Here is a 24,040-nt window from a genome sequence, read left to right as displayed (position 1 = left end):
TTAATATTTTTTATTTATTATTTATTTCAGGCGTCCCGGTGAGACCGGCAGGATCCGATAGAAACGGACCCTACCCGGTTGACCCAATTTATAGCTTATTAGACCAACACCTCGGAGTTCATTGCTTGATCAAGGAATTTGTTGTCAAGTTGACTGTGTGCCGAGATTGGAATTTTTAAATCAATAATAGGTCGTTTAAATTGACGATCTAAATTATTAAATACAATTTATATGAAATTAATATTTAAAAATTAAAATTCATATATTTTGGTAATAACTAATCTATTTAGCCAGTTAGTACCAACATAAATGAATATCAATAGTACTAATATAATAAAATACATAATAGAATAAATAAATTAAAATATATCATGATTTTTATATTTTAAAATATGTGTCAATCTAAATTTATTAGATTTTGATGATGACATTATAATAAAATATAGCATAATGCTATTAAAATTATTTCTGATTAAGTTAGAGATTATTAAAATATATAAATATTTATAAATAGTTTTTATGATATAGATCATATACAATGATACAGTTTGTATTTTAAATTTAAATAATTTATTATTAATTCTGAACGGCTCATCTTTCTCCTATGCAAGATGTGGAGTCTCCCTCTCTCTCAATATATATATATATATATATATATATATATATATGTATGTATGTATGTATGTATGTATGTATGAGTTGGGTTCAAGTTGGCATTCTTGATCCATTGGTTGTGCGAAATTAGAGCATGACTCAAGTCTATATAGAAACAGCCTGGAGATCAACAACAAACAGTGGAGTAAGAAAAGAAAAGAAAAAAAAGCACATTCATTTGATTATTTTAAAAAACAATATTATTTCGAGAAACAACCCTAAAATAAAAGAAAAAAGAGTGAAAACAGGGTGGACTTTATGTCTGTCTATCAAGTTGATTGACAATGATTTTTACATGGGGGAATGCCACAGACGCAAGACTTTGAATTTCGTGTTAAAATGTGATCATTTTCTCAGTATCCATCATCCAACAACCAGCCATTAGGTGGACATGAACCTCTCAGAATGGTGCATCACCATCATTTTTTTTTTTTTTGATTTTTCTTTCTCCACACACCATGTATTGGATCTTAATTAAGTGGAGCAGATGAAAGAACGTTTTTACAGTTTATTTAGCAAACAGTGACCTTTTACCGCACCAAAATAACCATCTTTTCCTTCCTCAAACCTATCTAAAGTCTCAGCTTTATCATATGGGAATCCATGCATTGAGCTAATTTTTCAAACTGCCAAAAGGTGGTGAGCGTTTTGATTATTCTGAATACTCTCAAGTGCTTAATAAGTGCACAGGTTGCAACCAAAAGAAAAAATGAAGAAAAAAGCACTCTGAAAAATGAGCCAGCAATTGCACGATGGCCAGTTGTCGGTCTATTTTTTTATTGTTAGAAACAATGCATGAGAATTCCAATTCCAATTGATGCGGAAAAATGAAAGATCCGATAAAATGTTAACTTAGACAACATATCGCTTCTACGCGGGGTTTAATGGGCTCCATCAGCCATTGTACTCCATAATTTCCACAAAAATGATAACTCAAAACTTCTTACTATATTCAGACACACCCACACAACATAAAAGGATGTTGGATATCATCTACATGTAATGGTCTACTAGTAAGTAAACTTATTCACAATAACATGTAAAAACAGTGAACAACAGTAACCTGTAAACTGGGTATTCCCACTAATTGCATCATTTTTCTCCATAAAGAATTAGAAACCACTCCATCTCTATATACTTCACAATAAAAAAAACAAAAAGAACTGTTGCTGGAAATTGGACCCGGGGGCGGTCGTCGGTTGAGGAGGGGGAGCGGTCGGTGGACACAGGAGAGTGGCGGTCCGTCGGCGAGCGGCGTCCTCCGTCGGGGTGCCTGCAAAAAAGCCGGTGGCCGGGTTTTCCGGCGCCGGCCCTTCGATGCTTAAGTCAGAGGGGGAAAACTGTGTTTAAAGGAGAAAGGAGAGAAGTTTTTCAGAGTTTCCTGTGTTCAACCCCCCTTGAGAAACAAGGGTCCCCTTTTTATAGGGGGGTTGGATTACCTGTGATGTGATTGGGCGAGACCGTCGTACGGCACACGATCAGGTGAATCATTGCATTGATGTCGGAGGTGAGGCCGTCGTACGACTCGAGCTGGCGCGCGATCGGGTGAATCATTGCATTGATGTCGGAGGTGAGGCCGGGGTCAGAGACTTATCACGGCTGACAGGACCCTGCTGAGCTAATTTGCCATGGAGAGCTGAGGATCTGTAGATAATAGGAGCCATGCGCATTAATTGTTGAGTAAGCCGGAGATGCGCATTAATTGTTGAGTGAACCATGGGTTTGCGGAGATCATGCGTAATAAATGCTGGGGCAGTGGCAGGATATGGCCCTCGGCCGGACCTCGGAAGGGTACGGCTATGGTAGGTGGGCGACAAGGATGGACCTCCGAGGTCGAGAACTCTCTAGGTCGGACGTTCTGAGGTCGGACATTCCGAGGTCGGGCGCCGACCTTGGTCGTCCAAGGTCGGCAGACATACAGTCTTCTAGCGGCGAGGTTACTATGTTCTGGGGGAAAACCGCATTCCCCCAACACTACCCCCGACTTCCGAGTTCGAGCTGCTTGCGAGCTCGGACGCGGGAAGTAGAAGTTGTTATTGCGGTTATTGAGGCCGAGGGGGATCACGTCTGCATCCTTACGTATCTTGAAGTTTTTATAACGGAGACTGCGCCCTTTGGCCCTTCGAGGTCACTTTACATGGCGAACTTATGACGGGGTCCGCGTCTTTACGCATCCTGAAGCAGCTACAATGGAGATTGCGCCCTTTGGATCTCCGAGATCACTTCGTACGGCGAACTCGTGATGGGGTCCCTGGGCCCGATGGGGCGGCGCCTCGATCTCGTGGTTGAGGCCCCTCTTCTTAAATAGGTACGCCGTTTCGCACTTCAAAGTGGACACGTGGCATGATCCGAGGTCGGACGTTTCTGATCTCGTATTGGCGGAATAGCGGTCTGGGGAGGCTGAGGTTATATCGGCACTCCACGCGTCCCTGAGGCTTATTAAATGAAGGAAGCGTGGGTGACGTTCGCTCGTCTTTTAAGGCGGTCCGGTTTTGCGGACCCATGATGAGGCCGTGAGATCCGATGGGACGGCGCTTCGATTTTGTACCCGACATATTGATCTGGAATGAATGCGGTGCTTCGGCTTCCGAGGCCGACACGTGGCGCGATCTAGACGAGGGGTGGAAACCGAACCCGCCGATCTGGGCCGTCAGGGGGTCTATATAAACCCCACGAATCTGCCCTAAGAGGAGTTTTATTGGGTTGCCTTTCATTTTCGCTGCTTCCACCTTCATTCTACCTCTCGACAAAATCTTGCCGACGATACCCGGAGCGATTTCCGGCGACTCCTCCGTAAGTTTCCACCCTGTGTTAGCTAGGGTTCCTCTTCCTCCTTCTTCTCACTCCTTTTATCTTTGGTTTGTTTCATTTTTCTGCAAAATGGGTCTTGGTCCAGATGAAGTGGGGTCGAGTTTGTCGGGGGAGGAGTTGGAGTTAATCCGCTCCCGGTTCTTCTTCCAGCTCGGGTTTCGTCTCGAAACTGTGGGGCCGGAAGATAGGGCGACGCGGCCGCCCCCAGGTCGAATCGCGATTCACCGCGAGACGCTCTGGGCCGGTCAGCGGTTCCCCCTACACGAGTTTGTGAACAACTTACTGGTGGAGTATCAACTCGTCCCAGCACAGCTTGCTCCGAACTCGTGGAGGACTATAGTCGGGTTCTTATCCTTGTGTCTCACACATGGGATCCCGACTTCGGTGAGTGTTTTCTGCCGGTGTTTTTTGTTAAAGAAAAACCCGGCGGATGCGGGGTGGCTATACTTCGCCTTTCAGGGCGGTATGTCACTCTTTCAGGATGCCCCTTCCTCTATTCATGAGTGGAAGGAAAAATTTTTCTTTCTTGCGTCCGAGGTGCCGTGGGGGTTTAACCCGAGGTGGGGGCACCCTCGGTTGAAAGCTCTCAACAGACTCTCCGAGCCTTCGGGGAGGGAGCTGAGGGTCTTGGATTTCCTGCGGAGCCTCGGGAAGGAATTCAACCTGACCGAGCTCCTAAAGGAGGACGCCTTGGCGAGCGTGGGCTTGAGTTCGGCGCGCCCCGAGGGTAAGAGTAGTCGCATTGTTTTGTTTTGACTTTACCTGTTTCCTCTTCATACTAATGTTGGTCTGACACTTAAGAAAAAATTTGGTTTCAGACATTCCTCACATGCCGACCAGCAACACGTCCCTCTTCTCCCGATTAAAGAGACGGGAGGCCGAGGCCGGGGGGGCTATTCCCCAGCCTCGGAAGAAGTCGAGGTCGGGCGGCGCTTCCACGTCGGCCGGGACGGGAGGCCCGGAGGCGGGGGCCTCCGCAGCTGACCAGGGGCGGACACGGGCCGCCGGTGACGCGGGCTCGGTGGCCCCTCTCTGTCCTGCCCCCGTCGCCCAGCGGGGGGGCCGATCGTGATCCGCTTGCGGCGCCCGAGGCCTGAGCCGAGTAGAGGCCCCGAAGTCAGAGGCCCCGAGGTCCCTAGCTCGGACGAGCCGAGCTCTTCAAGGGTCCAGAGGGAGGAGTCGGCCAAGCCAGGGTCCCCACTCCTCGAGGGGAGCTCGGCCATCCACGATGCCGATGTCGCACGCGCTGTGTTCCGGCGTGCGATGCTTCCAGCGGACCGGGCCGAGTTCCGGAACTTGCCGCTGGAAGAAATTGTCGACGGTACCTACCGCAATACCGCTCGGGTAAGCTACTTTCCCAATTTTCCTTAGGCTACTGGCGAATATGTTATATGCTTTTCAACTCGTAATCGCACTTTACTCTTTTTCTCTTACAGCACATCCACGAAGTCGACACCCTGGTATTCATTGCCCAAGGATGTCAAGAAGAGACGTGGCAGCTCAGCCGGCAATTAGAGCCGGCTAAGAAGAGAATTGCCGAGTTGGAGTTGGCGCTGGCCGAGGCCGAGGCGCGGAGGGAGGCGACGGAGGCCGGGCGACTAGCAATGGTCGAGGTGCTCAAGGAAGAAAGGGCTGCCTATTCCCTGGCCAAGTCAGCCCTGCGCGCTTCGGAGGCGCGCCTGGGGGAGGTTCAGTCCGAGGTCGCGGGCCTCAAGTACGAGGGTGGGGTCTTGCGCCTCAAGGTTGAGCAACTGGAGGCCCGGGAAAGGAGGGCGCTCGAGCGAGCCGAACATGCCGTGGACTCCTTCAAGGAATCGGAGGAGTTTCGCGACATGCTGGAGGAGGAAATCGTTGATGGGTTCCTTCGGGGCTTCGGGAACTTCCGGAGGCAGATGGCCCGGTTCTGCCCCCAGCTCGATCTTTCAACGGTTCGTCCGAGGTTGAGGCTGGGCTATAACTCCGACTCCGCCGATGTTCCCGCCGCCCTGGTGTCCGAGGGGGATTCGGCCGAGCTAGATGCAGCCGAGCCGGCGGTGGCGGAGCCCCTCCCTCGTGAAATCAACGAGGGCGTTTCCATGGCGCCCGCCGAGGCCCCTGCCGCAGACCCCGAGCCCGCGTCCGCTGAAGACCCTCCGGTCATCGCCATAGATGACCCGAGGGTGACGCCGACGCGACCGCCGCCCCTTAGGACTTAGATTTATTTCTTCTTTTTATTGTAATCGAGGTCGGCCTTCAAATTTTTGAATGGTCGACCTCCCACTCTGTACTTAGCCTCTTGGCATTTCATTAATGAAAAAATTCTTTTTGCCATCCTGCATTTACCTTTCTCTTTATCTTCCTTTGTTGTAAACAAGGCCGGAACTTTAACTTATTGTTTTACCGACCTTCAACTTTGTATCCTAGCTTTCGAGCCGCTTAATAGAGGCATGTTTTTTGGCTATGTTTTGCTTTCCTGAGTTCTGATTACGCTAACTAGAGGGAGCTCCGAGCTTAGATTCTAGAAAACTTTTCTAAGTCCTGTAGCTCGGGCTTGAAGATCGCGGAGGTCGCCGTGTTTGGCTTTTAGATTTTTGAGGCACCGGGCTCGGGCCTCAGACCTCCGAGCGGGGCCGTGCTAGACTTGCGTAGGCCGCTATCTGGGGGTTTAGCCGAGCTTTCGAGTTCGGCTTTCGGACCGTAGGTCTATAAAAAGGTTAGTGCTGTCCCCCGAAGGGGAGCATGAGCCAATAATCAAATCGTCGCCAGGGCTTTCATAGTTATCGCCCTCGGACCCTGCCGAGGTTTCGGCGAGCGAGGTCGGAATCTGTAGAGAATACCTCGGCCTTCTTGAGCTCGATCAGTACGCCCGCGGTCGAGGTCATCTTCATAGGTCGACGTTGGAGTCTCTGTGTATGGGGGCCGAATTGGGCCCTTATGCATGAGGGTTTACATGAGTTGTCGTGGAGGTTATTGGTGGACGGAGCATGCATGAGGTCGGTGGGAGATTAGTCTTAAACTGACTTGTAGGAGCAATCCGACTTCGGCCGGAATAAGGTCCCAATTTCAATCGGGATTTCGCTGGCAGTACGTAGATAAATATAACAAGGCGAGCATCAAGTGGGATGTACCTTTTGCATTTCCGAAATTGCGCACCTCGTAGCGGAGTGGGTTGCCTTATTTCCTCGCCGGCTTTCGAAGTCATTTTTTGACTTTTGGAGAGCTTGGGCTTCTTATGAACCCGATGGCGCCCGCCGAGGTTGAGGGGGTTTGGGGATGCTCCATCAATCTGCGACACTTCCCAGGGTCGAGGGAGTTTGGGACTCTACGGTCGACCCTCGGGGCATCCCGACCTTAGTCGAGGAATCGTGTGCCAGGTTGACGGGTCTGGGGACGCTTTATCGACCCGCAATGCTTCCCGAGGTCGAGGGAGTTTGGAACTCTACGGTCGAACCTCGGGGCATCCCGACCTCAGCCGAGGAATCTTGCATCAGATCGATGGGTCTGGGAACGCTCTATCGACCTGCGATGCTTCCCGAGGTCGAGGAAGTTTGGAACTCGACGGTCGAACCTCGAGGCATCCCGACCTTAGTCGAGGAATCGTGCGCCAGGTCGATGGGTCTGGGAATGCTCTATCGACCTGCGACGCTTTCCGAGGTCGAGGGAGTTTGGGACTCTACGGTCGAACCTCGGGGCATCCCGACCTTAGTCGAGGAATCGTGCGCCAGGTCGATGGGTCTGGGAACGCTCTATCGACCTGCGACGCTTCCCGAGATCGAGGGAGTTTGGGACTCTACGGTCGAACCTCGGGGCATTCCGACCTTAGTCGAGGAATCGTGCGCCAGGTCGATGGGTCTGGGAACACTCTATCGACCTGCGACGCTTTCCGAGGTCGAGGGAGTTTGGGACTCTACAGTCAAACCTCAGGGAATCCCGACCTTAGTCGAGGAATCTTGCGTCAAGTCGATGCTTTATCGTCCTGCGACACTTTCCGAGGTCGAGGGAGTTTGGGACTCTACGGTTGAGCCTCGAGGCATCCCGACCTTAGTCGAGGAATCTGAGAATCACAAACGACCCGACATTAGAAGAGATAATCATAATCATTGAAAAGGGACGAATCATTATAAAGAGGAGACTGAGTCCATGTTTTTGATTGCCTAGGACCCCTAGGGGTTTCATTGGTAATACATCCGTAGATTCTCGGAGTTCCAGCTTCGCGGAATTGGAGTCCCTTCGAGAGATTTCAACTTGTATGCTCCGGGTCGTTGTACTCGGGCGATTTGATATGGCCCTTCCCAGTTTGGGGGCGAGCTTTCCCTGCTCCGTTGGCTGAGAAGCCTCGGCTCTCCTGAGGACGAGGTCCCCCACTTTGAAGAGCTTGGGCTTGACTCTGGTGTTGTAGTATTGGGCCGTTTTCTGTTGGTACCTTGCCATGCGGACCCGGGCGACCTCTCGTGTCTCTTCAACGAGATCTAGATTATTTCTGAGTCGGGAAGAGTTGGAGTCGGGGTCGTAGTGCTCCACCCTTGAAGAAGGGAGGCCAATTTCCAGCGGGATGACAGTCTCTGTGCCATATGCTAGGTTGAAGGGGGTCTCTCCTGTGGGTAATCGGAACGTAGTCCGGTATGCCCAGAGGACGTTGTACAAGTCCTCGACCCACTGTCTTTTGGATCGATCAAGCCTAGCCTTGAGTCCCTGCAAAATGGTACGATTAGTTACCTCAGTTTCTCCGTTTGTCTGGGGATGGGCGACCGAGGTGAAGCGGTGGTCCATGCCGAGCTCGGAGCAAAATTCTCTGAAGTGGACGTTGTCGAACTGCCGGCTATTGTCAGATATAAGGATACGGGGGAGTCCAAATCTGCAGATTATGGACTTTCACACAAAATCCTGCATCGTTTGCTCGGTAATTCAGGCTACAGGTTCAGCTTCAACCCATTTGGTGAAGTAGTCGATGAACACGACCAAAAATTTTCTTTGCCCGGTGGCCAGAGGAAAGGGCCCCAGAATGTCGATCCCCCACTGGGCAAACGGCCAGGGGGCGATGATTGAAGTTAGCAGGGCCGAAGGTCGGCGTTGGATGTTGGCGTTCCGTTGGCGCCAGTCACACTTCCGAACAAAGTCCGTCGCATCCTTCTGGAGCGTGGGCCAGAAATATCCTTGCCACAGGATTTTATGGGCTAGCGCCCGACCTCTCAGGTGATTTCCGCAAATTTCTTCATGGACCTCTCGGAGGGCATAGTTCGCCTCCGAGGGGCGGAGACATATGAGGAGAGGAGAAGTGAATGATCGACGATAGAGCCTGTTTTCATATAGGACATACCGGGAAGCTTGGCGCCTGATCCGGCGAGCCTCTATCTCATCATGAGGGAGGGTTCCGTCCTGGAGATAGCGGACGAACCCGTCGATCCAGCTCGGCTCGAAGTCGATACACATGGTTGGTTCGGGTTCCTCCATGCTGGGTGTCCGAAGATACTCGAGCGTTGTCTCCTTGGAAAGCTTGCTCATGCGGGAGGTCGCCAGTTTAGACAATTGGTCCGCTCTGAGATTTTCCGCTCTGGAAATGTACTGGATGCTGAAAGAGCCTAAGGCGGACGTGAGTTCCCGCACTTTTTGGAGATATTTCCGCATCGATGGTTCTTTTGCTTCAAAGTCTTCCTGGACCTGGCTCACTATCAGCTGAGAGTCGCTGAAGGCCTTCAGATCTTCCACTTTCAGTTCCTTCGCCAATTTGAGCCCAGCAATGAGCGCCTCATACTCTGCCTCGTTGTTTGAGGCCGGGAACTCGAGGCGTAAGGCTTGCGGCCACCACTCCATCCGGGCTGGTGAGGATGAGTCCAGCTCCGCTACCCCCCGAAGTTGAGGACCCGTCCGAATATAGGACCCATGGTAGCCTCGGGGTTCCCTCCATAGATGCAGACGGTAGCTCGGGGTCGTCTGGCAAAGTACATTCCATGAGGAAGTCTGCGAGTATTTGAGCTTTAATGGCCGGCCTGGGCCGATATTCGAGGTCGAACTCCTTGAGCTCGACCGCCCACTTGGCGATCCTCCCCGCACGATCTGATCTTTGCAATATTTACTTCATAGGTTGGTCGGTCAGTACGACTATTGTATGTGCTTGAAAATAAGGTCGGAGTCTCCGAGCTGAGATGATAAGGGCAAAAATTGTCTTCTCAAGTTTAGAATATCGGGTCTCAGCATCCCTGAGAACCCGGCTGATGTAGTAGACCGGCTTTTGGAGCTTGTCCTCTTCCCGGACCAGGACTGAGCTTACTGCGATCGGGGAGATGGCCAGGTATAAGTAAAGAACTTCGTTCCGCTGAGGCTTGGTGAGTAGCGGGGAGAGGCCAGAAGGCGCCTGAGCTCTTCAAAGACCTGCTGGCATTCTTCTGACCATAGGAAGTCCTTTGGCCGCTTAAGGATCTTGAAGAATGAGAGGCAGCGCTCAGCCGATCGGGAGACAAATCTCCCTAAGGCGGCAACCCGTCCGGTAAGCCGCTGCACTTCTTTGACGGTCTTTGGAGGCGTCATCTCTTGCAGCGCTCGGATTTTCTCGAGGTTGGCTTCAACTCCGCGCTGGGTCACTATGAAACCCAGGAATTTGCCTGAGGTAACTCCAAACGCGCACTTTGCTGGGTTGAACTTCATTCGATACCTCCTGAGCTTGGAGAATGTTTCGTTAAGGTCAGCTACATGGTGCTCCGCCGCTCGGCTCTTTACCAGCATGCCATCCACATAGACTTCCATATTTCGGCCGATCTGGTCCTCAAAAATTTGGCTGACCAGCCTCTGATATGTGGCTCCAGCGTTCTTCAGACCGAAAGGCATCACCTTGTAGCAATAGGTGCCCTTGTTGGTGATGAAGGACGTCTTCTCCTCGTCTTCTGGCGCCATTCGGATTTGATTGTATCCTGAGAAGGCGTCCATGAAGGTCAGCAATTGATGTCCTGAGGTAGAATCGACGAGCTGGTCAATGCTCGGAAGGGGAAAACTATCCTTCGGGCAGGCCTTGTTCAGGTCAGTGTAGTCCACGCACATGCGCCATTTCCCATTAGCCTTCTTCACGAGGACTATGTTGGCGAGCCAGTCTGGGTAGGAGACCTTCCGAATGAAGCCAGCTTCAAGGAGTTTATCCACTTCCTCGGCTGCAGCTCGTTGTCGTTCCGGGGCAGAACCCCTTTTTTTCTGCTTTACAGGTCTGCTGGTCGGCTTCACCTGGAGTCGATGGACCATGACCTCAGGGTCAATTCCTGGTACGTCGGCGGGCGACCAGGCGAAGACATCAGCGTTGTCCCGCAGGAAGCAGATGAGGTGATTCCTCTCGCGGATGCTAAGGCGGAGCCGACCTGCACAGTTAGCTCGAAAAATTTTTCTCGTAGAGAAACTTGAACGAGAAGCTCACCGGGCTTTACTTGCTTCTTCCAGAGGTCGTCCCTTGCGTCCAGGGTTTCTATGGGTAGCGAGGGGCCCGTTGCCTGAATCGGCGCCTCGGTTGGTTGCTTCACTCTGCGAGTCGCCATGTAGCATTGCTTGGCAACCAGCTGATCCCCGCGGACCTCGCCTACTCCTTGGGCGGTGGGGAATCGCATGAGTAGGTGGCGGGTTGAGACCACGGCTCGGAGGGCATTTAGCCCTGGCCGCCCAAGGATAGCGTTGTAGGCTGAGGGTAGACGGACCACAAGAAAGTCCGTCCTCACAGTGCTTTCCTGGGGAGCGAGGCCGACCGTAACAAGAAGACTGACCTCACCCTCGACTGGGACCGAGTCTCCGGTAAACCCGACCAATGGGGTATTAATTTTCCGGAGCTATCCTTCTGGTAACCCCATTTTTTAGTAGGCATAGTAGTACAAAACGTTGGCTAAACTTTCATTGTTAACTAGGATACGTTTTACATCAAATTTGTTTACGATCATGGAGATGACCACAGCGTCATCGTGGGGGGTCTCAACCCCTTCCAAGTCCTCGTCCGAGAACGAAATGACTTCAGCAGTACGCGGGCGCTTCGGGAAGATTCCTTCTCGGGCTGATCCTCCTGCCGAGGCTCCTCCAATTACATTGATGGTGCCGGCGATAGGCCTGTTGTCATCCGGATTTTCGGACGATGTGGCGTTTTCCGCTGGCCTCCTTTCCTCACGTCGGTTCCTTACGAACCGATTGAATACTCCGCAGCGAATAAGCGCCTCTATCTCGTCCCGGAGCTGAAAGCAATCCTCTGTGTCGTGCCGGCCGCGCTCCTCGCGGCGTTTCTTCTGCTTCCTTGAGGCAGGTTCAATCGCACCCCGCCTGGAGGCGATAGCCTCCTCGGCCTTAGCGTACTTCCGAGCTCGGGCCAGCATCTCGGTGAAGTCGGCCGGGAAGCTCTTCTCGATAGAGAAGAGGAATCGATAAGAGCGAGCCCCAGTCTTTAGAGCCGACATGGCTATTGACTGGTCCAGCTCGCGGACTTCCCACGTGGCGGCGGTAAAGCGGTCTAGATACTCCTTGAGGGATTCCCCATCCTTCTGCTTGATATCCAGGAGGGAGTCCGACGTCCGCCGTTGGCGTCGGCTGGCAGCAAAATTGGTAGCAAACTGCCTGCCGAGTTGCTCGAAGGAAGATACCGTGCTCGGCTTTAGCCTAGAAAACCAAAGCCGAGCTGTCCCTCGAAGAGTCGCCGGAAAGGCCTTACAAAGTACGACCTCCGAGGATCCTTACAGGGCCATGAGAGCCCGGTAGCTCTCCAAATGGTCGAGGGGGTCGGTGACTCCGCTGTAGGGCTTCACTTGAGGCATCTTGAACCTCGCGGGGACCGGCTCATCCTCGATCTGGCGGGAGAAGGAGGACTTGATGGTAAATTCAAAATCCCCCTCTTGTCTTGCCTTCTTGCTGTGGAGCGCTTCGATCTGGCGCTCCAAGTGCTCGACTTTCCTGTCGAGCTCCCCAACCCGAGGAATCGTCACCGTGGTTTGCTCCGGCTCACGGTGGTCTGGGGCTGACTCGGCTTCAGAGGGTTGGGGTCTTCTGTTGAGACCTTCCCCCGGCAGCTCTCTCTGGGGGGAGGCCCGCCCTTCGTTGTTGGCCCTGGAGGAGCCATGAAAATTCTGGCCTTGGAGAATCGGGCCGTTGGGAGGAAACTCCGGCAAGATCTGGGCCTGCGGGGGGAGCGTTGGTAAGGCCTCCTCGCGCCGCAGGCCTTGGACGGCAGCGGCCAGGGCCTGTACTTGCTGCACCAGGGCATTGAATTGCTCCGGTTGGACCTGAGGAACCGGGTCAGCCGGAGTAGGCGAATTCTGGACGGAGTGTCCAAGACTCTGCGGGAGACGCCGAGAGATGTTGGAGACTCCCTTACTTCTCAACTTCATGATCGCGACTCGGGCCCTTCCTCTAGCGCCAACTGTTGCTGGAAATTGGACCCGGAGACGGTCGTCGGTTGAGGAGGGGGAGCAGTCGGTGGACACAGGAGAGTGGCGGTCCGTTGGCGAGCGGCGTCCTCCATCGGGGTGCCTGCAGAAAAGCCGGTGGCCGGGTTTTCCGGCGTCGGCCCTCCAATGCTTAAGTCAGAGAGGGAAAACTGTGTTTAAAGGAGAAAGGAGAGAAGTTTTTCAGAGTTTCCTGTGTTCAACCCCCTTGAGAAACAAGGGTCCCCTTTTTATAGGGGGGTTGGATTATCTGTGATGTGATTGGGCGAGACCGTCGTACGGCTCGGCATGTTGCTTGGACTGGCACACGATCAGGTGAATCATTGCATTGATGTCGGAGGTGAGGCCGTCGTACGACTTGAGCTGGCGCGCGATCGGATGAATCATTGCATTGATGTCGGAGGTGAGGCCGGGGTCAGAGACTTATCACGGCTGATAGGACCCTGCTGAGCTAATTTTCCGTGGAGAGCTGAGGATCCGTAGATAATAGGAGCCATGCGCATAAGCCGAAGATGCGCATTAATTGTTGAGTGAACCTTGGGTTTGCGGAGATCATGCGTAATAAATGCTGGGGCAGTGGCAGGATATGGCCCTCGGCCGGACCTCGGAAGGGTACGGCTATGGTAGGTGGGCGACAAGGATGGACCTCCGAGGTCGGGAACTCTCTAGGTCGGACGTTCTGAGGTCGGACGTTCCGAGGTCGGGCGCCGACCTTGGTCGTCCAAGGTCGGCAGACATGCAGTCTTCTAGCGGCGAGGTTATTATGTTCTGGGGGAAAACCGCATTCCCCCAACAAGAACAAATTAAAGAAAACAATCTCCTGATGATAGCTTGATAGAGGCAAACATTTTTGCTTTCTTTTCCCTTGTGTCATAAGCAGATCACTAGGAATCTTTTGAAGTCTGCCCGGAGCCAAATATGGGCTTTCTTCCGACTGATTTCAGTCTGCATCACTTTTGGGCACGACCGATAAGCATTAGGCAAGCAACTCTGTGCTATCATCTGCAAATATATACAAATGAAAGAAGTATGGTACACCATTAGTTGGCATAACCTTTGCCCGCCAAACAGCTTCAAGCTTTCTCTACATTGTATTTAGATGATTCCACAGAATATCAAAACTGAACCCTCTCAGAAGTAGCTCGATTGCATCAGCAAGAGCTGGAGGTGTGCCAATATCTTAGCAATCATTGGTTTCAGAGTTGGATCACCCTTTTGTGCAAGATCAATAAGCATATTCTGAGCGGTTTCGCCATATTGCTCTCTGTAAGTTGGAAGCCTAAATATCCTCTCTAGCATCCAAATTGCTTTTTCTTGAGATTTTAAACTACCCACTCCAAGAATTCTTATGAGAGCCTGAATTCCTCCTGCTTTATCTAGAGTGTTGCTTCCATTTTCCCATAGCTCGTCCTGCATAAGAGTTGCCAGAGCACTGAGAACTGCTTCATCAGCTTCACGCTCTTTGCCTTCCAGAATTTGTACCAAAGGTGATAGAGCACCTGCCTTCACTAGGCAGAATGTGTTTTTGACAATGCAATTACCTCTATGAACCTCACAGAGTGTTTCAGAGGAAGGAGGAATGCAGAACCATCTTGATGATTTAACCTTGCATAAAGCAAGTGAATTCTGTGATAGTTGAGCCAATGATGTTGCTGCTCTAGACTTGGCAATCACTGATCCACTTGAAAGTAGCTTCACAAGGCAAGGAATTACTCCATGGGCTGCTGACACTTTTTGGAGTTTCTTATCCCAAGGAACAGTAAACCGAATCATTACACCAGCAATGCTCTCGAGTAACCATCTCCTTGTAGGAGTTGAAGAGGCTGAGATGCTTACTCCGAGTAAAGAGATCAAAACAGGGAGTAATTTCAGCCTTGTTAGAATCTCTGTTGCCTTTTTGTCATTCACAGGTAGGCTACTTAGTATGCCAACAGCACCAGCCTTTTCACTATCTGATGCTGATGCGGAAATGATGTTTACTAAGATGTTGAGCTGGGTTTCTCCTAGCTGCTCGGTTAACTCTCCTGCAAAATCTTTAGAAAGATTGAAGAGCAGTTTCAGGGCAATGTTTCTGATTTCAACATTGCTCTCAGTCAGAAATGGTAAGAGAAGCTGCACTGCACCATTTTCTTTCATTTTAGCTCTGGCTCTTTTAGCTTTTGAATGGCTAGCTATGCTATTAAGAGCATGTAAAAGGTGAGACTGGATTGTTGGGCTGGATAAATTAAGAAGTGAGAGCATTTGCTGAGCCACATCTTTATTTGTAAGAATTAGTTCAGATTGAGCTAGGCTTGCAAGTATAGCTGAGGCAGGTTCTCGAAGAGTCATGAGGACAGATGTAACAGAGAACAGAAGTTGAAGCAGAGGTGCTACAATGCCAGAACTAATCAAGAGTGGAATATTTTCTGCCAAGCTAGAAAGGTTACGCAAGGCTCCCAGTGCAGACAACTTAGCTTCAAGATTCCCTGAAATGAACATTTTCACAAGTGGTTCAATTGAGCCCTCTTCCCCAAGCACAGCTTTCATTTGGTCTGTAAGTTCCATCCTTGAAATTGCTGTTGCCATGAGAATCTTGTGCATATCAGAACCTGCAGAGGAACATCAATTAGACTACGAAATGAGAGAGCAGATTATGTTATACTACAACAAAGAGAAAGAAAAAGGCATCAAATTCTAGGTCAAACCACAGAAATATTTCATGAGATCTATTAAACAGTATAGGGGATGCAAAGCCTCTTTATGCCCAAAATTACCACATGTGACATGCAAGACAAGTTGCTCACTATGTAGAAAGATGGCCTTCTGTACATTCTTAATATGCATATATCTAAAGAATTGCATAGATTAAGTCATGAAGCATGTAAGAATTTTCAATCAAGAACACCAACTATGTTATAGATATCCAAGTTCTTTGATTCCACATAAAGTTAAACTGTAGTGTTGGAAGTGTCTTCATAACAAAGCCATCTCTGTTAACTATAGGATGCTTTATGAGGAATTAAGGAGATGACTTTTTTCCCATGCATATTGGTTGTGAGGCAACACTAGAAAGAACCTATGTTGTATGAGGTCTTTTTTTTCGGTACATTTGTTGTATTACGCCTTTAAAATCCATAAAGACATTGTCAGAAACTCAGTCAATTTCTTCAAGCATCTGGGGAGAAATAAGAGTCCTGTTCGTTGTTCCTCGAATCAATCACAGCGAGGGTTAGGTGCGGGTGACTCATTCATGTGTTGTCAACTGTACATGGTGACTGTAAAACGATGGCAACATTTGTTGGTTTCTAAAGTGGTGATTGTACATCAACACATGGATGCAGGGTTACCTGAAAACAAGTTCGGTTAAACCTGCTTTCAAGAGATATCATGTTATTATTTGATAATCTTTGCATATCCCTGAGTTGAGGGATCCATGTGCCCTAGTATTAACCCCTAAATATTTAACTATTAGGCTGTGTAGACGTGTAGACCAAGCCATGAAATAACATTACAGTGTGATGTAGATGATTGTTACTATAGACATGGGATGCCTATCATGGAATGATTCATGACCAATTTTACACATTGAAGAGGCCACTTTTTCACAGATATATAAAAGGATAAGATTTGCAGATAGCAGTACACATCATAGTTGAAAACTTGCAGAAGGAAAGAGATGATAGCATCTTTGAAAGGTAGAATACATGAGCAATGGAGATAATTAACTTAGCAGTTGTTGGTAATAATGGATATTTCTCATGCAAAGATAGAGTAAAGACACCTGCAAAACAATTGGTTTAAAGAGACTGATGACAGAGCTCACCTTTTCTTTTCTGTTTTATTTTCTCTTGTTATGCTAGAACTAAGCAAAAAGGTGATTATGGCTCGGAGAGTATTTCCTGTGATTTTTTAGCCATTTTTTGGTTAAGAATTCTGAAATTCAATTGCTCCAAAATGCCAGCTTGATGTTTAGGCTGGTGACATAACCAGTTTGTGATTGTTAAGTGCAAAGGTCTATACATGATCTTACAGCATTAGGGTCTTTTGATATGTATGATGGGATGTCCCCTTCCCTTGGTTATAACCCTGATTTTTGGGTAGCAAATATAACTTGTCAATATACTCATGTTTCTTAAAAAAACAGTTTGGAGAATTACCTGGATAATATATACTATCTGGAACTTCATACCGACTAGGGGCTTGTTCGAAATAAATTCGGTCTCACTCCAACGAAAAAAGCCTTTAGAATGTAATCAAACCATCGGAAACAAAATAAAATTTGCAATCACTCACAAGGTAGTGCTTTCCAACAATATCCAAACATAAGGTCTAAGGTCCCATATGAGCAATAGCTAACCTTAATCTTATTGATACATCATGTACACTAATGAATAACAAATTCAAACATGAACACCTATTAGGGTATACAAGCAAAGCTGCCCGGTATAAGATAGAATCACAACCTATTGGTCTGAAAAAGAATTTCTCAACACATCTATGGTCAGTATGATAATCAAAATATCATAATATATTCAGATGGTAAACCAAGATATCATAGCCTCAAAGACAAAATCACTAATAACGTGAAGTTTTGATGCCAGAGTGAGGTGAAAGAATACAGATCACAATAGCCATCCTCGTACTAAAATCTCTAAGAGCATCTTGGGAGTACCTTCTTTTAAATAGCGTAGTAATGGCATGAAGTAACCAGCCTCAGCCATGAGAAGCACATTCTGCGAGTTGCTCGACAAAGCACACAACAACTTCCTAGCATCACATGAAGCAGAAGGATCATCTCCATTAAGCAATGCAACCAGCATCACGATACAACCCTGGATTCTACCAAGCCTTTGCCGAACTTTAACAACAACTGAAAGATCCAAAAGCAGTCCTACTGCTTGCCTGCTCTCATCGACATCCCTCGACAAAGACTTCACAACACTCGAAAGAGCCTCGATACCTGCCATCCTCTCCTGCAAAAACCAGTAACAACATAAACAGAGAAAGCCAAAAAGAAACAGAATTCAATAAAAATTCTGAAAGATCACATTAGCTAAATCACAACTATCCTAACAAGCCAATTAAATAACAAAAGCAGCAGAGATTTAGGACAATTTATCTGACTGTGGTGTAGTGCACATTAAATTGGTAAATGGGGAAAGAAGATGAATACTAGCAGATGAGGAAACACTGCCATCCAAGATATCTTTTTTTTCATACGTGTTAATCTAGCTGAAACATAATTGAATGAAGAATAACAGCACAAGATCTTAAATTGATTCTAAAATTTTACCTTATTCTCATCACTGTGAAAGGCGAGGCTCCTCAGCAAGAGGATTATCTTCAACCTATTGTCACTCTTGGCCGAAGCCAACCGAATCAACAAAACTGGAATCAAACACACTCCTTCCTCTGTCACCAATCCATCGGTAATCAAAATCCCCAGCTCCAGAAGCACAACCCCAAGCTCATCCTCATCGCCGCTCTTTACCCGCACCACCAAATCTTCGACATCCACCACTTCGCGACCCTTCGACCCCCCAAATCGCACACCCATCATCTCCCTCTGCAGCCCCCCAATCTCCTCCTTCTTAACCTCATCCAAAGCATCCCCCCAGGCATCAAGAAAAAGGCCGAGGCATCTCCCGAGGTCCCGAGCGCAGCCCTCCATCAGCCGCACGGCCACCGGCGAGCCGGCGGAGCTCCGGACCAGTGCCCGGGCACGCCGGAGCTCGGTGCCGAGGGCCTCCACGGCCTTCCGGATCGCCGGCGTCGCCGAATCCTCGGTCTGTGGAAGGCCATGGAGAATTGGTGCCAACCGTTCGACAAAAGCGGCGAAGACGGGGAGGGCGGAGGTCAAGTTGAGAGTCTCGGCTTCGGGGTCCGTCGCGAGGCAGACCGTCTCTTCGACTGAGTCCAGAAGGTTGGAAAGGAGCTCAGCGGCGTCGGAATTGGGCTGCTGCATGCTTTTCTTGGGTTGGAATTTTACGAGGAAGGTTTGGAGGGGAGAGAAGAGAGATAACGATACAGAGGAGGAGCGAGTGGTGGGGTGGAGAGATGAGGAGAAGACGGAGTCAAGAAGGCATGCTTGCGCGAGGAGAGGAGGGAGAGAAGACTTCCGACTGCGACATGGAGCGTTGCATGATGACGACGTTATTGTCTTCTTTTCTTCCCTTCTCTCTCGCCTCTCTCTCTCTCTCTCTCTCTCTCTCTCTCACGCTTGTCTCTTTCTTTTGGGCGGGGGAAGGCTCGGCGGAGCGGCTCGGACTCATGAAAACGACGATGATACCGCGTGTCAACCGCAAACAAATCGGACTGCTTCAACGCGTCAAGATGGAAGGTTGGAGAGGACCAGAACGGAAGGCTCGAGGACCAGAGCAGGTCGTGTCATGGGGTTTGAGTCGGGCAGGACGGACTGTAAGCCTGATACGTTGCATTTATATTTTAGCATCATTACGTATGGATCTCAGTTGGTATTTGATCCGCTGCCAAATCAGCCACAATTCATAAAAAAGTTTAATTTGGCTAACATGTAGACAAGCTCGGCAACGTATCGATGAGTTTATATATCAGAAGCTTTTTATAGTTGGCTGCATTCTAACAAAAATAACTCAACGACGTTCGAATAACAGACAGAATATCATCCGCATGCAAAGCATTCATATAGACCACGTCTGATGTTCAAGCTATACTCAAGTCAGTTATTTCTAGTCCACGTACATATCTTAATTTTTTGATGGCAGGTAGGCTCCTTCATTAGGCATGCACAAAAAAGAGGGATAGAAGAGATAAGAAAAAAAAAACGCACTGAAAGACAATCTTCTTCTATTTTTTGATTACCACACTGACTTAGGCATCAGAGAGTTTTCTGCCGAATACATTCCGACCAGAAGACTTCTTTGCTCTGTTCTGTTTTAGGTCGAAAAACTGTCATTCGACCAGAATTTCGGCTGCAGCAACCGAGTGCACCTTGCCTCCCCCAATTTTAACTAGAGAAACTGACCACCGAGTGTCGTCGTGCTTGGGCCTAGTCCATTCTCAGCTGCAACAGTATTAATGGCATGTTGTTTTAGAAATAATGACGCATCAGCTACTCCATTTAAAACTCTTATAAGTTGGCTCATCAAGTATCTTGTGAAAAATTAAGAATGCAAGTGGAGTTGGGGTCATCAAAAGGAGACAAGATGAGGAAAGGGTCCATTATGATACTTAATTCAATCACCATGTCAATTTCAAGTTGCCTTCATAATTAATTAACACTTTCTAGAGAACATCTTTTATCCCTCCAATGCAGAATGCTGATTGATGTGGTGATGATGCTTGAATAGGTTGTAAAGCTGTGGCTGGGCAAATAACCGCATCCAAAGGCAATTTGTAGAGGTTGCTTTGTCCATTCTAAAGTCACAAGGCTCTCCATTCATACGGTCATGTCATAAAGCCTCTAATATCCCTCGTCTTGCATCAAGTACAACTTTTGAGCATCTAAGCAAGATGCAGACCTATGGTTTCTCCAACAAAAAGAGGGTGCCCTGCTGCAGGGCCAGATCCTTCTAATTTGAGCCAGAGCCTCGTTCTTGGCTAGGTTGGTATAGCAAATAAGGACTATTTAGGCTCGTTTCAGGTTGGATCTTAATTCTTCCAAATGTTTTTTCAGCCCTTAATATGGTCACTTCCAAGATGTTTCTACATGGAAAAAAAAAAAAAAAAGCCTCTTTGCTATTGAGTTTTTTTGCACGAATTTCCTCCTAAATATCAAATTTTGCATAAATATTCTTTCAAAATTAATATTTGCATATATATTATCGTAAAATACTTATTTTACTATTTTATCCTTTTTTATTTTTGTTTTTGCATATGTACCAATGTCCGTTAAAAAAATTAACGATTTCAAATTAAAATGACTAAAAGACTCTTAATGGGTAGATATGCAAAAAAAAAAAAAATATTTATAAGGCGATCGCGATAGGAGACAAAAAAGTAATTTCAAAATTTTATTTTATTTTTAATTAAAATAAATATAATTTTTATTAATGGTGTTAGAAAAATCGTTATATTAAAGGCATTTGTGAAAAAAATAGTATTTTATGGAGGTACAGAAATAAATATAAATTTTAAAAAAATATTTATATAAATTTAAAATTTTAAAAGAACATTCATATAAAACATTCTTTGCTATTTCTAGCACCAAAGGTATAAGCCATTGTTGTGGTTCAAATTTGGCCTGAGGGTGACCACGCCGGAAGAGTCGAGGGAGCCATCGATGATGGGAGGAAGAAGATGGGGGCCATCTCCTGCACAGCGGCGGCGGAAAACCTGCACAAAATCTCACCTGTGTTTCCGGTGAGGGCCCTCCGACGATCAAGTTAGAGTGGGGTAAATTTGGTCCAGCCAAAAAGTCTCTTAGAAATTACCTGACCGGGTTATTTATAGTCTCGGTGGAAAGGCCCAAGTGGCAGAGGCACTGTTCGCCCTCATCATGAGATGGGGAATGGCTCTGAGCCGAATGGCGTGCAGCTAAGGTTGGTTGGTGGCATGTGGTGCTGTCCATTCTTGAGAACGGTAAGGTGTTGACAGTCACAGCAGGGTATGGCCGGAGTAGTCATGGTGTCGTCTTTTGACTGTCGAGGGCTAGCTATCGAAACGTGGTGCGGTGGTGTTGTAATGTACGGGCATATAGGAAGGCGTAAGCACGCACATTGGGGCGGTTGTTGGCGAGACCGAGCCCGTTGAGAGGTCGCATCATGCGTTTGGGGAGGTTGGCTAGACGAGTGTTGAGGATAGCTCGGCTTTCCAGGTTTCGAAGTGTGCTCGGTGGAGCGCCCCAAGCTCGAGGGTCAGGGCGTACTACTGAAGTAGGCACTCCGAGCTTGGTTGGGAGAGTCGGCGAATATCCAAGCCGATGGAGCTTTTGGCGGAGTCCGAGGCCGAGCTAATTCTGGGCCGAACCAAGGATTCAACCGATCGGGGTTGGCGTTTTTTGGGCCAAAACTGGGCGGCCTTTTAGCTGTAGGCTGGACGATCCATTTCGCCCCCCATCAGCCATTAACTAAAGTTGATGCTGGAGTACCATGTGAGCTAGAAAATCTGGATCTAGATCGATGGATTGCTTGTAAAAAATGCCCGAAAGAAAATTTCATAACTTCTAGCATTCTGCAAGCAGATTTGAGGAGCACATTTCAAAACTGCCTTTTTTTTTTGCTTAAAAAAAAGGGGAAGGGGGAGGAAGGGATAAGTCCACCCCCGGATAGCAGCCTCCACCATGCCAGGAGAATGTTCGATACAGGCAGAAATGACCGTGTGTTGTGCACCTCGGCCGATTTTACTCATATCCTCCTCATCCGTGGGCCCGGCTAGGTGACCCCTCTAAGCTCTGATACGAATTCTCCGTGTGAGTACGTCACATCTGGTGCCACCGAGACTACCAGCGGACTAGTAATCCTTCCAAACCTCGCGTCCGAGTAGGAAGCAACCGGTCTTCATAATTTAATCGATGCCTGCGTGTTTCGAATTTGGAACTAATTGAAAGTAACGTTCCGTTCCACTGGGCTGCCACCCCAGTGACAAGACGAAGTTAGCCCAAGCAATGCACGAATATTAACGTCAGCCTGCTGGGTTCCAGCACGCTGGGTCCTTCTCTGAATTGTTCTATTAAATATTGGCTAGCTGCCAAGCATTTATATTTTAACTAATATAATATGCATTCGATGAACGATAATACTGAGGAAACAAAATTTTTTTGTCGTTCACAGTATCAATCATGTTGTGAAAAATTAAGAATGCAAGTGGAGTAGGGGTCATCAAAAGGAGACAAGATGAGGAAAGGGTCCATTATGATACTTAAATCAATCACTATGTCAATTTCAAGTTGCCTTCATAATTAATTAACACTTTCTAGAGAACAATTTTTATCCCTCCAATACAGAATGCTGCTTGATGTGGTGATGATGCTTGTATAGGTAGTAAAGCTGTGGCTGGGCAGATAACTGCATCCAAAGGCAATTTGTAGACGTTGCTTAGTCTATTCTAAAGTCACAAGGCTCTCCATTCATATGGTCATGTCATAAATGCCTCTAATATCCCTCTTCTTGCATCAAGTACAACTTTTGAGCATCCAAGCAAGATGCAAACCTATGGTTTCTCCAACAAAAAGAGGGTGCCCTGCTGCAGGGCCAGATCCTTCTAATTTGAGCCACAGTCTTGTTCTTGGCTAGGTTAGTACAACATAGAGCCATATAGGTATAAATTTAAAAAAAAGCCTTCTTTGTTATTGTGTGTTTTGGGTATGAATACCCTCCTCAATATCAAATTTTGCATGAATACCCTTTCCAAATTGATATTTATATATATATACTTATAAAACACTTATTTTATTATTCTACTCTTTTTTTCCTTATTTTTGCATATGTACTAATGCCCGTTAAAAAAATTAACGATTTCAAATTAAAATGACTAAAATACCCTCAATGGGTAGATATGCAAAAAGAAATATTTATAAGGCGATCGCGATAGAAAACAAAAAAGTAATTTCAAAATTCTATTTTATTTTTAATTAAAATAAATATGATTTTTATTAATGGTGTTAGAAAAATCATTATATTAAGAGCATTTGTGAAAAACAGTATTTTATGTGAGTACAAAAATAAATATAAATTTTAAGAGAATATCTACATAGATTTGAGTTTTTAGAAGAGTATTTATGTACAAAACTCTTTGCTATTTCTAGCACCAAAGGTATAAGTCATTAACTAAAGTTGATGCTGGGGTACCATGTGAGCTAGACAATCTGGACCTAGATCGATGGATTGCTTGTAAGCAATGCCTGAAAGAAAATTTCATAACTTTGAGCATTCTGCAAGCAGATTTGAGGAGCAGATTTGAGGAGCACGCTTCTCTTTGGTTAGCTCAAGCAATGCACGAATATTAACATCAGCCTGCTGGGTTCCAGCACGCTGGGTCCTTCTCTGAATTATTCTACCATCTATTTTCTACACCATTTGTATTAATATTGACTAGTTGCTAAGCACTTATATTTTAACTAATATAATATGCATTCGATGAACGATAATACCGAGGAAACAAAAGTTTTTTGTCGTTCAAAGTATCAATCAGTTGATGGGACAGGTGACTTGACTAGAGTTTCTTGGCCTTTCTTCTTGGGTACCTTCCACAATCGAGCCAAAGGAGATGGTTCACAAAGTAGCGCATAAGATGCCACAACACTATCA

General features: G+C 47.5%; 1 protein-coding gene across 1 annotated transcript; it reads right to left on the bottom strand.

Annotated features, from left to right (window-relative positions):
• Window positions 1-13,709: 13,709 nt before the first annotated feature.
• LOC103714653 (U-box domain-containing protein 44-like) lies at window positions 13,710-19,184 on the bottom strand. The gene is made up of 3 exons (XM_008801979.4): window positions 18,109-19,184; window positions 17,488-17,788; window positions 13,710-15,424 (listed from the first exon to the last, which is right to left on the bottom strand). The coding sequence occupies exons 1-3, from the start codon at window positions 18,778-18,780 to the stop codon at window positions 13,968-13,970; spliced, it is 2,430 nt and encodes an 809-aa protein (XP_008800201.1). The 5' UTR covers window positions 18,781-19,184; the 3' UTR covers window positions 13,710-13,967.
• Between the last annotated feature and the right edge of the window lie 4,856 nt (window positions 19,185-24,040).

The sequence above is a fragment of the Phoenix dactylifera genome, chromosome 13, assembly GCF_009389715.1.
Source record: "Phoenix dactylifera cultivar Barhee BC4 chromosome 13, palm_55x_up_171113_PBpolish2nd_filt_p, whole genome shotgun sequence".
Lineage (NCBI taxonomy): Eukaryota > Viridiplantae > Streptophyta > Magnoliopsida > Arecales > Arecaceae > Phoenix > Phoenix dactylifera.
This window is presented reverse-complemented; position numbering and strand designations above follow the sequence as displayed.

What these genes read in the sequence shown, in the direction of transcription:
- LOC103714653 (XM_008801979.4), bottom strand. Translation starts at nt 18,780, where the DNA reads ATGCAGCAGCCCAATTCCGACGCCGCTGAGCTCCTTTCCAACCTTCTG. An exon ending in TTCACAGTGATGAGAATAAG is followed by an intron (nt 17,789 to 18,108) that starts GTAAAATTTTAG and finishes TGGTTTTTGCAG; the next exon opens with GAGAGGATGGCAGGTATCGA. An exon ending in ACTACGCTATTTAAAAGAAG is followed by an intron (nt 15,425 to 17,487) that starts GTACTCCCAAGA and finishes GTTCCTCTGCAG; the next exon opens with GTTCTGATATGCACAAGATT.